The 14,651-nt window shown below is 33.5% G+C and overlaps 1 protein-coding gene across 4 annotated transcripts in view; it reads left to right on the forward strand.

Moving 5' to 3' along the window:
• The window catches only part of LOC106869372 (potassium voltage-gated channel protein Shal), a 442,940-nt gene that overhangs the window by 384,008 nt on the left and 44,281 nt on the right, over positions 1-14,651 (forward strand). For all 4 annotated transcript variants that reach the window (XM_052966873.2, XM_089350211.1, XM_089350212.1 and 1 more), the window contains one exon: positions 4,536-4,694. In XM_052966873.2, the coding sequence (XP_052822833.1) occupies positions 4,536-4,694 (159 nt within the window). The remainder of the gene's footprint in view (positions 1-4,535; positions 4,695-14,651) is intronic.

Raw genomic sequence — 14,651 nt, forward strand, 5'->3', positions numbered from 1 at the left:
TACTAAAACTTAATTTATTTTTCCATATTTTTTATCGATCTTATTTCAAACTCCAAATTTACAAACAATATTGAATTCCAAATTAAAAATAGAGATATATGAAAAGAAAGAATTATACTTTCTCTAAATATTTTTGAAACGTTCTTTTTCTTTTTATAAGAAAAAGAATAGTTGTCAAAATTGGTCAATATTCAAAACTGTGGCTGCTAATAATTGTCAGCCATCAGCAGACAAGCTCTTCTTTGTGGTCGCTCGATTTGCGTGAAGTAGCAGCCAAACATCCACTCAAAACATGCTTTACAAGCTTTAAAAAAAAATGCATTTTAAATAATGTAGTTCAAAGTATACTATGCCCCATAAAAAAAGAAAAAAGAAAGAAAAAGAGCTGCTAGTCATTATTGAAATGTTTTTGATCCTATGTTAAGGCTGGCCTTGGGCTAAACAACAATGTCGTCTGCTCCAACTTCTATAATGAAACCAAGAAAGCAAACATTTCAACCAAACAGGTTTAAGTGGGAGGGTTACTGTTGATTAAATTATTTCGGTAATTAATAATTACTATATATAGTAATAATCAAGAAGAAAAGAAAGCGACAATTATTCGTCCAAATGATATCATATAGGGTGAATGAAAGCCAGCAAATAATAAGAGCACTCAGAGAGCGCAAACCTCCGCCACGGCAGCACCAACGTCCTCTCGACGATTAGCTGGAGATGATTTTTAAAATGAGGATATCTGAAATAATCTCGATTGCTCTCACAAACGAGAATACTAAAAATGAACCTGATCGCTGTGAAAAATTACGTAAAACAAAAAGAACAAAAAAAAACGTAAAAATAATCCAGAATTCTTGTCCGGAACCGGATCGATTTCCAAATCTAATCAGTTCATGTTAGTCACGCGGCCAAACATCCCTGAAAGTTTCATCCGAATCCATCCAGCGGTTCTTGAGATATCTTGTCCATGGACAAACAAACAAACACAACTGAAAAACAATACCTCCGCCTTCACTTGGTTCAGCTATAAAGAGCATATTTCACTTTTTTTAATCATTAAACAAACATCATCACAAAATGTCTATAAAAATTTTGGTTTCAGATTTTGAAGATAAAATTATCATTAATCTTGAAGACTATTTTTTCAATTATTGGCATATTTAATAACAAAATATCAATTTCTAAACATTAAAAAATAAAAATCAATGAATTTTCTTTTTTGTTTTTAATTAAAGAAACACAAATTAATTCATGTTTAACAGAAAAGGTTGAAAAGTAAAACAATAGCAATAGGGTCATTGACTTCAGCGGTTAATTATTAATATTTAATGTTAATTAGTGAAGAATTAAAAGTAATTTTGAAATACTTACATAAATTATAAATATCTTTCTTCCTTTCATTCCAATACAAACATACAGGTAAAACTATTTAAGCAGTAAATTATCCAGTTTTGTGGAGTTCGCTGAAGTTGCAGTGTTTAAATGGTGAACTACAGGAACCTTTTAATCTGGTCTTACGTAATACTAGAAATAGCAGCAAGATGTCCTTTTAATCATATCATACTTCGAGAAAAAAAAATACAAGGACACAATACGATAATGTAGTTCTAATGACGAATGAGTTAAAATGACGAAAAAGTCATGATTTTAGCGTTTTATACAGAGATTTCACATAAAACGATTTTAATATATTAAGAGCCATAATTAATAATCTATTTAACCACTGCTTATTAAAAACTCAATATTCATGAAATAAACATGAGATATTTTTTATAAACACTTGATGTATGACAATTTTTCATACATGAACAATTTTCAATCAATTATATTTGCAGCAAATACTGAATATAATTACAAAAATATAAAATACTTTTCAATTTCTCTAACTATACAAATTTTTTTAATAAAAATACAATTATCAAGGGAAATAACTTTACTTAAAATATAGTAAAAACAGTCATTATCTCCCCATGAAAAAATGGAAAAAAAAAAAAGATTCTTTTCCAATATTTAGCCAAACATCGTTATTTATGATATAACGCATGCGCATTAATGCGAATAATTGTCGTCTGCTCAACAAAGAAGACGGGAAAATGAAAGACTTTTCGGTTCATTATGTCCTTTTAAAATCTTCTCTAAATTTTGGTTGAAATTTTATTAGTTTAAACTGACAAATCCATTGAGGGTATACAAGTGCCAGAAAAAATAACATATGAATTTCTCTCCGACATTGTAGTGACCCTGCCAATTCACCACTAATGAAATAAGTCAGCAAACTGCTTTTTTTTTTTATCTTCTAATGGCAAACCTACAAAAGTGAACCCAAAACGACTTCATTTTCTCATAACTTCCAGAAAAATTGATATTTTTCAATGCAATTTTGCTAAAAAAATATACTTCAGATGTCGTAGATTCTGATCATATCAGAATTTGTCTTACTCTTTTACTTGTTTCAGTCATTTGACTGCGGCCATGCTGGAGCACCGCCTTTAGTCGAGCAAATCGACCCCAGGACTTATTCTTTGAAAGCCTAGTACTTATTCTATCAGTCTCTTTTGACGAACCGCTATGTTACGGGGACGTAAACACACCAGCATTGGTTGTCAAGCGATGTCGGGGGGACAAACACAGACACACAAACATATACACACATATATACGATGGGCTTCTTTCAGTTTCCGTCTACCAAATCCACTCACAAGGCTTTGGTCGGCCCGTAGCTATAGTAGAAGACACTTGCCCAAGGTGCCATGCAGTGGGACTGAACCCAGAACCATGTGGTTGGTAAGCAAGCTCCTTACCACACAGCCACTCCTGCGCCTATGTTGGGAAAAATTTTTTCCAACGGAAGAACAGGAGTTTCCAAAAATTTATAGAAGTAGATTACGACAATATCGTAGATTTAATACGAAAAGAAATAAAAATGATCGGCTTCCACCTCAACACTGAAACACATCACAATTTTTTCCAAAATTTCAAGTTACTTTTTTTGATGTGAGTCAGTTTGTATGTGTGAGAGCCTAGTAAATTCTTTCTTTCTTTTTTTTTTTTTTGTCACAATAAATTCCGATATAATCGTGATAAACAGCATCTGAAAGGTACCTATAGAAAATTTCACAAAAAATATCCATTCTTGGGAAAGTTATGGGGAAATAAAGACAACTCCAGTGAATTTTACGAAACTTCTCTCTCCACTTTCAGAAAAGCTTTTTCAGAACAAAAATTCTGATATAATCGTAATTTACACTATCTGAAGCATTTCTGTAAAAAATTTCTTCAAAAATAGCCATTTTTCTGGAAGTTATGAGGAAACAAAGCCGTGCGGCGCGGCACAATTGTGTAGGTATGCTTGTTCTAATAAACCATTATTGAATTTATCAAGTATCATTTTTATTATTGAGCGAGAGAGCAGCACATACCATCCAAGTGATACTGAGGTATGAAGCCCAATATACCCATCACAACTATCTGCCTGATATGGGTACACCAGGCACATGCATCACAACCATATGTGCGCAACATGGTGATCTCATATCAAGATAAACAGCGCATAACCTTCCAGATGGGGCCCAGTTAGAGCTTTCTTCAGGTCAAGTAGCCCATCCCACTTAATAGGTCCCAGAATGAGAGTTGTTTAAGGATAAAGAACAAAACACCCATGTTTCCAGAGGTGAATTATCCAAACCCCAAAGGATTCCTCTCAACACATGGCTATGATACTCCCCTACTATTTCTGCTCATGATCAGAGATGCACATATCGTCAGCCACCAAGGGACATGTTCAACTAGTTAAGGTCAAGCACCTCACAGGCACTTGTACTCAACATAGTTCTCAGGGAGATTCAGCATGACACAAAGTGTGACAAGGCTGGCCCTTTGGAATACAAGTACTTCTCATTTTTGCCAGGAATTGAATTCACAGCCTTACGATCATGAGCATACATACATGCATGCATACATATATATCATCATCATCATACTCAGTAATATAATATCATATAACAATAGTTGTTTAAGGTAACTTGAATTTCAGATGCATTGGCATTAATGAGGTTTATCGCATAAATTAAAATGAATACTTTCTAGATGTTAATCATGCTCTCTTTTCATCACAAAATGTTTTTGTTTGTTGGCCTGTTTTTTACTGCTATTTCTTCCCTGTATCAAACAGGAACAGAAACGGATATAATGCATTATAATACATTACGTGTTGTCATTTAAACAAAGGTCAACCCTGAATAAACAGCCAAATTTATAACCAAAATATCCATGACTTGACCACTCTATCTTATGTTTCAGTCACAGCATATCTAGAATTACATTAATTAACATGCCCTTTCCATTTTTAGAGAGTAGGTTGAAGGGGATTTGATTGTTATTTCTAGGAAATCAAGCAACCAGATGCTGGCTCACTTGTTATATGTCTTATAAACTGGGAAAGTATACTGACATACTATGGTTAAGTATGTCATCGTTTAAATGCTGATAAGCCTGATATTTCTTTTTACTGATGTTAGTCTTTTATTCCTATCTTTCAGGACAGGGAATTTACAGAGATGGATATGACTTTTAGTATTCCTCCTAATAAGCCTTCGGAGACACCTCCACCTTCACCTGATCCATCATTGGCATCTTTAGAGCGAAGGAGGATGACAGGATGCTGTACTTGTAGGTTTTCTCCACAACGCCGATTCCTGGTGAGTATATGAAAAAATTAAAAACAAAATAATAAAGTAACTTTCATTGAACTAGGTTACAATTTACTGTTGTCTAGTAATAACATGATTTTATATATCTTGCAGGCATATATTCTATGTATACATGCCAGTTTATGTTTAATGTTGTGTATATGTTTGAATACATCTTTAACTGTTTGCTCATATGGATATAGACTCAATGATTTTATAGTAAGTGTGAGTGTTTTCTCAGGATAAATTTCTGAATGTGCATCTTCATAGATGTGTGTATATATTTGGTAGAATTGATACACTAAGTTATGATGAACATGCTATACAGCACATGAGTTTAGCGATTAAGGCTTGTCATGTTCAACATTTTAATGTATAGATGATACTTATAAATGAACAAACTTATAACTATAAATTTTAGTTAGGGAGAGATTATACTTTATAATGTATAAATGCATCAAAGTTTTTGTAAAACACACACACACACACACACACACACACACACACACACAAACACAAACACATACACACACATGTATATACATATATTTATGATTGTTACTCTATATCCATATAAAGAGTGATCGGGACTACAAATTTTAAATAACTAAACAACAGTGTTGAAACAATACATTTCCACTCCATCTTCACTCCATCTATCTTCTGTATCACCTTCTTTATATGACAAGAGGAAGTCTAATGTGTGATAGCCAATTATCATAATTTTTGAAGATAAGCCTGTACATGAAAATCTTTTGGTCCACTGACAAAGAGATAAAATCTTAGGAGATCTAGATTAACAATCAACATGAGAAAACTTGAGGGCTAAGATATTAGTCAGATAGCTCACTAGACGTCAGGTAAGTTTTAGAACAGAAGCAAATAATTGAACAATAAATAATTAAAGCGAGAGCAAATGGAGTTTTGAGGAAAAAACAAAACACCTTCTATTGCAGACAAAGAATTTATATTCCTACACAAAAGGCTAGCAATATGAGGCATATGTGAGAAATGTAAAAAATTAGCAATGAAACATGAATAAACAATTAGTATGATAGATGTATGCAGAAGGGACAACTTATGATAATGTAGATATGACATGTAAATAGGAAATGATTATGACTAAAAAGGTCAGGTGCATTGGATGTTAAAAAAGTAGATTATCACATAGAAAGAAACTGGAAGTAGGGACAATATATATCTGGGAACATTCTGGTTAGAAATATAGACATTTGGCCAGCGCATCCAACCTATGCCAGCATGGAAAGTACATGTTTAACTGATAGCAATGATACAAAAGGTTGTGATTATATATATATATATATATATATATATATATATATATATATATATATATATATATATATATATATATACATACATTTATACATACACACATAGACACACGTGTAATCAACTAACCCCCTCCTCTAAAAATTTCAGGCCTCGTGCCTTTTATAGAAAGGATTATATATACATACATATCTATCTATCTATCTATCTATCTATCTATCTATCTATCTATCTATCTATCTATATATATATATATAGATAGATAGATAGATAGATAGATAGATAGATAGATAGATAGATAGATAGATAGATAGATATGTATGTATATATAATCCTTTCTATAAAAGGCACGAGGCCTGAAATTTTTAGAGGAGGGGGTTAGTTGATTACACGTGTGTGTATGTGTGTATGTATAAATGTATGTATTTTTCCCTTCCTACGATCCCTTTTGATCGACACCACCAATTTTTTTTTTTTTTTTTTTCCTTCCTTCCCCCTCCCAAAAAGAAAAGCTCTACATTGTATTTGTCCCATCTTCGTTGAGCCCTGTGTGGCTAATAAAAGAAATGTATATATATATATATATATATATATATATATATGTAACAATTGCGGTGTGGTAGGTGTTTATAAGCCATTTAAGAAACACACAAAAACCGTTAGATTCACTTCAACATTTAAATTTAATTTGCTAAAATATTTTCGTCATTTTGAGACCGCGACCTGTTCACTGACAAGATGCAGCATGGAATTTTGTCAGTGAACAGGTCACGGTCTCAAAGCGACGAAAATATTTTGACAAATTAAATTTAAATGTTGAAGTGAATCTAACGGTTTTTGTGTGTTTCTTAAATAGCTTATAAACACCTTCCACACTGCAATTGTTTGCGTTCCAGCACACGACCTCAGATCAGGTCACTTGCTATGCAAGTACATCTCCATAATATATATATATATATATATATATATATATTTCCGAATTTGTGTGAATGTGTATAAAATAATATATCAGTTGAATAAAGTTAAAACATGGTCTGGTTTTCATGTTTTTTTATTATAGTATTTTAACATCAAAAAATTATTTTGTAATGTTCATAAAGTTCAGTTAGTGCTTTCATACGTTGGTAGGAATCATCAGATTTCAAAATGTATTTAACTGACAGTTGAGGTCTTGACAACTGTAATACCTCTTAGAACACTCCAACAAGCTGAATTTTTGGAATGTGGTTTCGACCAATTTGCATGCAGCTTAAACGTCATGACATACCGATACTCTGTACTTTGTTTATATTCATATTTTAAAGATATTTTCTAATCCACATCATTTACTGGTTGTTATATTATTGTTGTTATTTCCATTCAGAACAGGTTTGAACATTTTAATAAACCGTTTTTCTTTTATCCTACTTCCAGCCTCACTTGTGTCAGGTAGTTTGTGGAAAGGAAAAATTAGAAACATTTTCTGACCACATGCTTCTATATGTTCACTCAATGGAATTTGGCAAACATTAGTGTTCTGGATTTGTTGTCTGTGGACTCGTGAGCATTCCAATACTGCATTCCCTGTCTCGCCTATGTATAGTTCCTCGCGATTCAGGCATTTAATGCAATAGATCAAATTTCTGCTTTTGCAGTTTATATCTGCATTTGCAAAAATCTGTCCATTTTTTGTTCTAATGGATCTACCAGTATGCTTGTATAGACACATTCCACATCTGTTATTATTACACTTGGATACTGTGAATGCTTTATCCTGTTATTTTTTCATGTTGAATTTTGCCTTTGTTAATAGTTTCTTTAGGCTATGTGGTTGCCTTTTGCTTAGATAAGTGTTTGATTAGTTATTATGTTTTTTAATTTTTCACTTTGTTTTATGATTGGCAAATCTGTTTTGATGATGTTAAAAATGTTTTGGTTATGTAGATTGTGTGTTACCAAAAATGGTATTGTCTTCCATTGATGGGTTTGTCTCTTTCGTGTTGCCCTAAATTGTTCTATAGTTATCTCTTTTGCTTGTTGTATGTTATTTTCTATAAGTAGGAGAAGGTGTTTTTGCTTGAGCAGAAATTCTTTGAATTCTATAAGTCATGTGGTTCTGGTATTTGGATCGTGTACTATGGTACAAATTTTCCTGGCTAGGCAGTATGACATGTTGCGTTTAATGTGTTGGGTAGCATGATTTGAAATTTAGGTACTGGTCTGCATCTGTGCTTTTGTAATAAATATCACTTGTGATTGTGGTGTTGTTTTAATCACCATTATATTAAGAAATGGTAATTGTGTGTTGCTCATTTCTCTTGTGAATTTGAGACTAGGGTGTAGATTGTTGAGGAGGGTGCTGAATTCTTCCAGATTTTCTTGGGATTTTGTCCAAATTAGGAAACAATCATTGATTTTCCATGCGTTCTGTACGTGTCTTTTAAAGGTCATGCCGTAGTTCTCTTCAATTTATTTTTATTTAGGTTTTGTTCCAAGTATCCCAATACTGAGTTCATGAAAATACCACAATAAAAAATGTGAAAACCAGCCTATGTTTTAACTTTATTCAACTGCTATATGTATGTATGTATGTATGTATGTATGTATGTATGCATGCATGCATGCACGTACATACGTACGCATGTATGTATACAAGCTGTGTAGGCTAAATTTGACTGTTTGCATAAAAAGAAAAAAAAAATACAATATCATATCCAAGAATAAAGTATTTCAAAAGATCAAAAGGTATCAACTAAATTATGGCTGGTAGCATAATCAAGGTAGCTGCCCTTGGCTTCCACCATAGCCTCAAGACAGCTCTGGTATTTTGAACACCTTGAGTTTGGCCTAGGTTTTCTCAAGCAGAGCAGTTGGTGTCTTTCTTAACTGCACCCCACACATAGTAATCCATAGGATTGCAATTAGGGAAGTTAGGAGTGTCGCTGGGGAAGTCATAAAAATTCTCCAACTACTTCTGAGATATAGCAAAGAGGTGAATCCTGCTGTCACATACATGACCTTCCAGCAGCAACCCTCTCAAGTCAAAGAGTGGCCAGACACCAGCAAATTAACATAATCATCTGATTTGAGCCTAAGGCCCTGTTCAAAGATGTGGGGTAAGATGATGTTACCCTCACTGAAGACACAAATACCAGCTGTGTCCCCCACCCCTGCTTCATAGACACCATTGTAGTTTTACAGCGTTCATAGAACATTGAGCTGCAGTCATGATGTCAATATTTTGATACCCGGTGTGAATCATCATGATACAGGTAATACATTTTTAATATTCAGATAACCTCCAGACTTCCATGTCTCAGCTAACTTTTCCACAACTATGACTTTAATCTTTATACTCTCCAGTGCCATTAACTGTTCACCAATACATCAAACTATTCTTAAAACAAGAAAGGGGACATAAAAATAGTCAGATTTAGCTCAAACACTCTGTATATATAATATATATGTATATTTGTATATATATATACATATATATATGTATGTATATATATATATATGTATGTATATATCTATATATATATATATATATATATATATATATATATATATAGAGAGAGAGAGAGAGAGAGAGAGAGAGAGAGTGAGAGAGAGAGAGAGAGAGAGAGAGGGAGAGAGAGAAAGAGAGAGCAATATATAGGGACAGAGTAACAAGTATAATTAAAGACTATTTGTATTTATATTATACTCAAAATTGTTATTTTGTGTTATATAATAGACCAAATTGTTTTCACTTATCACTACATTGAGACCATTTTGCAAATTATATTTAATTTTATATCATGCAGACAGGCATCACAGTGAATATTTTCCTACATGAGAGGATTAGTAAAATTGTTTATTTGTATGTTGTATGTTTAGACTTGTACATAACTGTACAACATGGTCAACCTTGAATGATATGAGTTGTAATTGTGAATTTGTATTGTAGGATTTTTTCAGGGAGTTGGTTCATATCTGGCATGTGATGTCTCTGGGTTTCATGCGGAAGGTTAAGAAGGAATGTGAACAGGAGTGAAAGTTGTTGGAAATGATAGCAAGTTGGCCATTCATGTATAGCTGGATAATAGGTGTGAGAGACAAAACTGAACATTGAGGTGCACTACAGTTGATAGAGTGTGTGTCTGAGAGAGTTCCATCAACACACTCCTTAATAGTATGATCTATCAAGAAGCCACCTAGCTAAGTGACAAAAGTTAAATGGAGCTCATAATCAACCAGTTTTACTATTTATTACGAGACTTCCATGCTAAACACAGTCAATAGCTTTACTGATGTTGATTGCAGTGACACTATTTCCACCAAATTTCACAAGCATGTGATGGTTACTGAGAAGCACAAGTCAGATATGGTTGAAATTTTTGATGATTTTGAGTGCAACAACATAGTTTTGCCAAAAATTCTTGACAAGTTCACTAGTGTGTTACAGTGTCATAGAAAATGGCCACAGTTCAGGAGGTAGGGGCGCTTGCAGGTTGTGTGATGCACCAAGTTATCATTTGGATTACCTAAAATGGTTTTACAAGAGTTGTGGTGTTGGGTCAAAGCTATCCAGTTTGTAAGATGGGATGGTTTTCACCAAGTAGGCCATATATTTTGCTAAAACTGCTGTAGTGCAATTATCAATAAAGCATTTGTGCATAGGAGGTTATTAGTTTAGGTTTATGTGCAGTATCATACCTAAAACAACATACTTAAGAAGGTTTCAGTTACCTACCTATCTGTTTCTAATGAATCTTGAATAAAATACATTCTGCCAGAAATAGTTAACATACAACTGGCAGAAGAACAACCATATAGCTGACTTGGAGTATCGTAGAGGCCAGAAAGAGGCTGGCATTGTCTTGTATATAGATGGGCAGTGGGTAGTTCCCAAATGATTTAAAGGAAGGAGCATAGGTAAACATTATTTGAGATAAGTAATAATTGTCATGTATGTACATTCTTAGCAAAGAGAGGTGCATATTATGAAGTGGGCAGGAAAATTAAGCAAGGAAATTGAAAAGTCAAATATGTCTATATTGAATCTGTCACCCATTAAGCTCCTGTTAAGTCCCTATCATTATCCTCTCACCTATCACTCACCTTTTCTCCTATCCACTTCACCTGTGTAATGAGGAATGACATTTGATCTGTCCATGTTCAACCCCTCTACAACCACGCTTTAAAAACTCTGTAATAAAGAGGAGTTAAAAGGATAACACAATTATTACTTATATTGAATAACGTGCATCTGTGCTCCTCTCCTCAACTCATTTGGGAACCATCTTATCATGAACACCCACCACCCATCCACATACTACACAATACCAGCCCCTTTCTGGTCTCTATGGTGCTTCAACTCAGATACATGGTTGGATCTCTGCCAATTTGCATACTAACTAAGGTAATAAAGTAACAATAATTTCACTGTACATTTGACCTGTAGACTTAATATATGAGTAGGGTTAGTTGTTACAGCTACCTATCGAGCAAAAGACAGTCATCATCATCATCATCATCATCATCATTTTATATCTGCTATCCATGCTGGCACTAGTTTGGAAGAAGTCACAGTTTGTGTTAGTTATTATTCAGAGTTACCACCCTCCTAGATGGGTGATGAAGAATGACATTCCTGAAGTGGATAAGAGAAAAGTGATAGATGAGAGGAGATTGATAGGGAATTAACAAGAGCATAATGGGTGAGAGACCTAGTATAGATACAATTTACTTTCCAGTTTCCTTCACCGTCACTATTTAAGGATCACTGTCAAGCTTGCTTAGGTACACAGGTCTTCTTTGGCACTGCATATTGCTAACCGTCATGGTTCTTTATCACCTCTTACATAAGGTTCAGCTTCCTGAGATCACTGTTCATCACTGCATACCCATGTCTTCCAAGATTTTCGTCTTTCAGAGGTTCCAACCATTTTTAATGCTCAACACTTCTTTATCCAATTGACAACTTTCATACATATCATATTCCAAGTAGTAGATTCTAATTGTCATATTTGCAACTGTCAGGATGCACCAACTAGAAGACTTATGGGGAGAGAACAAAGTTCTATGATGCATATAAATTCATCATTTGTTACACGGACATCATTCACAAAGTCAGATCACAAATAGCCACCTACCAGTCAAATATGTTTGAAATCCAAATTATCAAAGAAATAATTGTGAACATATATATCTATGAAAGAGAAAGAGCACAATATTGGGAACACATAAGCATTTGAAAAAGTCAACCAGCTGCAAATCACTGATCATTTCTGTGGGTTGAACATTAAATAATACATACCATCAGCTAAATTAACAAAGTGTAGCATCAATTTCAAAATAGCGAGTGACTCAATTAATAGCTTGAAGACAGAGAAAATCTGAAATTCCCCAACCTTAATTTATTAAGACAGTATGCTGTATCTGAGGGAATTTAACTTTACATAGTAAAGCTTTCCTCATTGGCTTCATGTATATGTTTCAGCATGTAAGTGAAGACCTCTTTGATCCCCAGGATTTGGTTTTTGTCTCTTGCACTCTTTATTTTCAATACCAATGATCTTACTGTTCTTCCAAGTCAACTAAATCCTTCACAAACTTACAAATTCTTGACTATGAACCCTTCCCCATCTCTCACAATGTAAATTATTTACCTCTCTGGCTGTTCACAATAATGTGTAATGTCAGTTATTGGAACTGAAAACTGTTCTAGATAACAAGTTTTGTAAAATTTTTAATGGTTTTAGTAAAGTGGCTCAGAACATTAAATAGGTCCTTGCTGTTGAGAGGGTAGAATGTGAGGGGCATACCTAAATCCTGAAGCACACTAGAGTTAATAGTACATGGGTCAGAGAGGCCTCCACTGACGTATGCTATCATTGAGAAGTCTGGCAGGTAATTTACAATATAAGAGACCAGTGTTTGATGGAGTCCTTAGATGCAGATCTATGATGGATAGTGTAAAATATATTTCTGATGAATCATAGCAAGAAATATATAAAAAATCAATATAGTCTATCTTACTGAAGAATTACTAGAGGTAAAAAATACTGCTTCAGGATAATAATTTTCATAGAACTTAGCAACAGATTTAGTGTACATATTAATATTCTCATCAGTTGTAGCTTTTGTTTAGTTACCTTTTTTTACAATTCCTAACCAACAAATTTCAATCCTTAACCCATTGCTGAGTTTCATCATTTTTTCTTTTCTCTTTGCAACTACACCATCAATATCTCTTACTCCTTACTCTCCACAAATTTTCTCTCTCTCTCACTATGCTTAAGATAAACATTACATACAATTCTGTATATTTAAATATTATTTCACTTTAGCACTTTCTTCTTGTACATTCCTTCTAATTACAATTTTTGCTCTTTAAATAAACCTTGAACTGAATTAAATATCCAAGAAGTCATTTCTTTTCAATTTAGAAAAGCTTCAATAGGGGACAAGGCAGAACTTCTATGGCACAGGATTAATAATATGCTCTTGTTCTCAGAGGCCTACTAATTTACTAGGCTGCCCATTAATTGTATTGATCCTTTTGAGGTTCAACATAATTTTACAAACTGATCCTATTTATTTCAATTGCTTATCAATGATTTAGTGAATATTATATGTTTCTCTCTACATACAAACAGTTTAACACATTCATAATTCTATTAGAATTCATGTATTTGTATGTAAGTAAAGATGTGTAACTGATTGAATACATTCATTCTCTTTTAATTTCTTTCACTCTCTCTCTCTCTCTCTCTCTCTCTCTCTCTCTCTCTCTGTTTATACACACACACACACACACACACATACATGCACATGCATGAACACACAATAAACTTCGCCATAGCTTCTGTGTACCAAATTTGACTTATGCATTGGTCAACCTCAACTTATGGTTGAAGACACTTGCTCAAAGTGGCATGTAGTGGGTCCACACTGCATGGCTGAGAAGTCAACTTTCTTACTTTCCATGTATAGTAGCGAAAATCAGCAAACCGTACTTATGGGTTGGAAGTTAACTGAGAGCGGACATTCATTGAAAGTTTTCAGTATTAGAGTGTCTATAAAGAACTACAAACTTTAAAATCAAGCTGGAATATATAAAGATGATACAAACAAGGCTGTGTTTATTTCGGATATCAATTCTGAATTGGTGTATGCTATAGGTCTATGACAAAATCATAAGCTCTAGTCTTTTGACAATATAGCAAAGTTTATATAGGTTATTGATGGTTATACTTATGAAATAATCTAAATATACATTCTTCACCATTACCATTATCATTTTTATGTCCACATTTCCATGCTGGTATGTGTTAGAAGGGATGTTTTTATGGCTGGATGCGCTTCTTGATACCAACACTTTTAGTTGTCTTTTACAATACCCAGGGATATGGTTTACCTATTCTAAAATCTGGAATTATATAGAACATTAAAAGGATTTCCCTCTAAAATACGTAGCTGTTTTATGTTGTATAGGTCTTCACTTTTGCAAAGAATTATCACTTTTGCTTAATCAAAAGTGCCTTGGAAGTTAGTCAATTTGCCACAAACAGAGGAGTGAAAGAAGTTCTGCATTTGTACATCATTTCTCAACAATGAAATATGTTGTTGCTGCTTTTTTTTTTTTTTTCAATGCAGCTAAATGAAACTCATGCATTAATACACAGAGAAAAATAGAAGTCTGTGCAG

The sequence above is a fragment of the Octopus bimaculoides genome, chromosome 4, assembly GCF_046866305.1.
Source record: "Octopus bimaculoides isolate indiv1 chromosome 4, ASM4686630v1, whole genome shotgun sequence".
Classification (NCBI taxonomy): domain Eukaryota; kingdom Metazoa; phylum Mollusca; class Cephalopoda; order Octopoda; family Octopodidae; genus Octopus; species Octopus bimaculoides.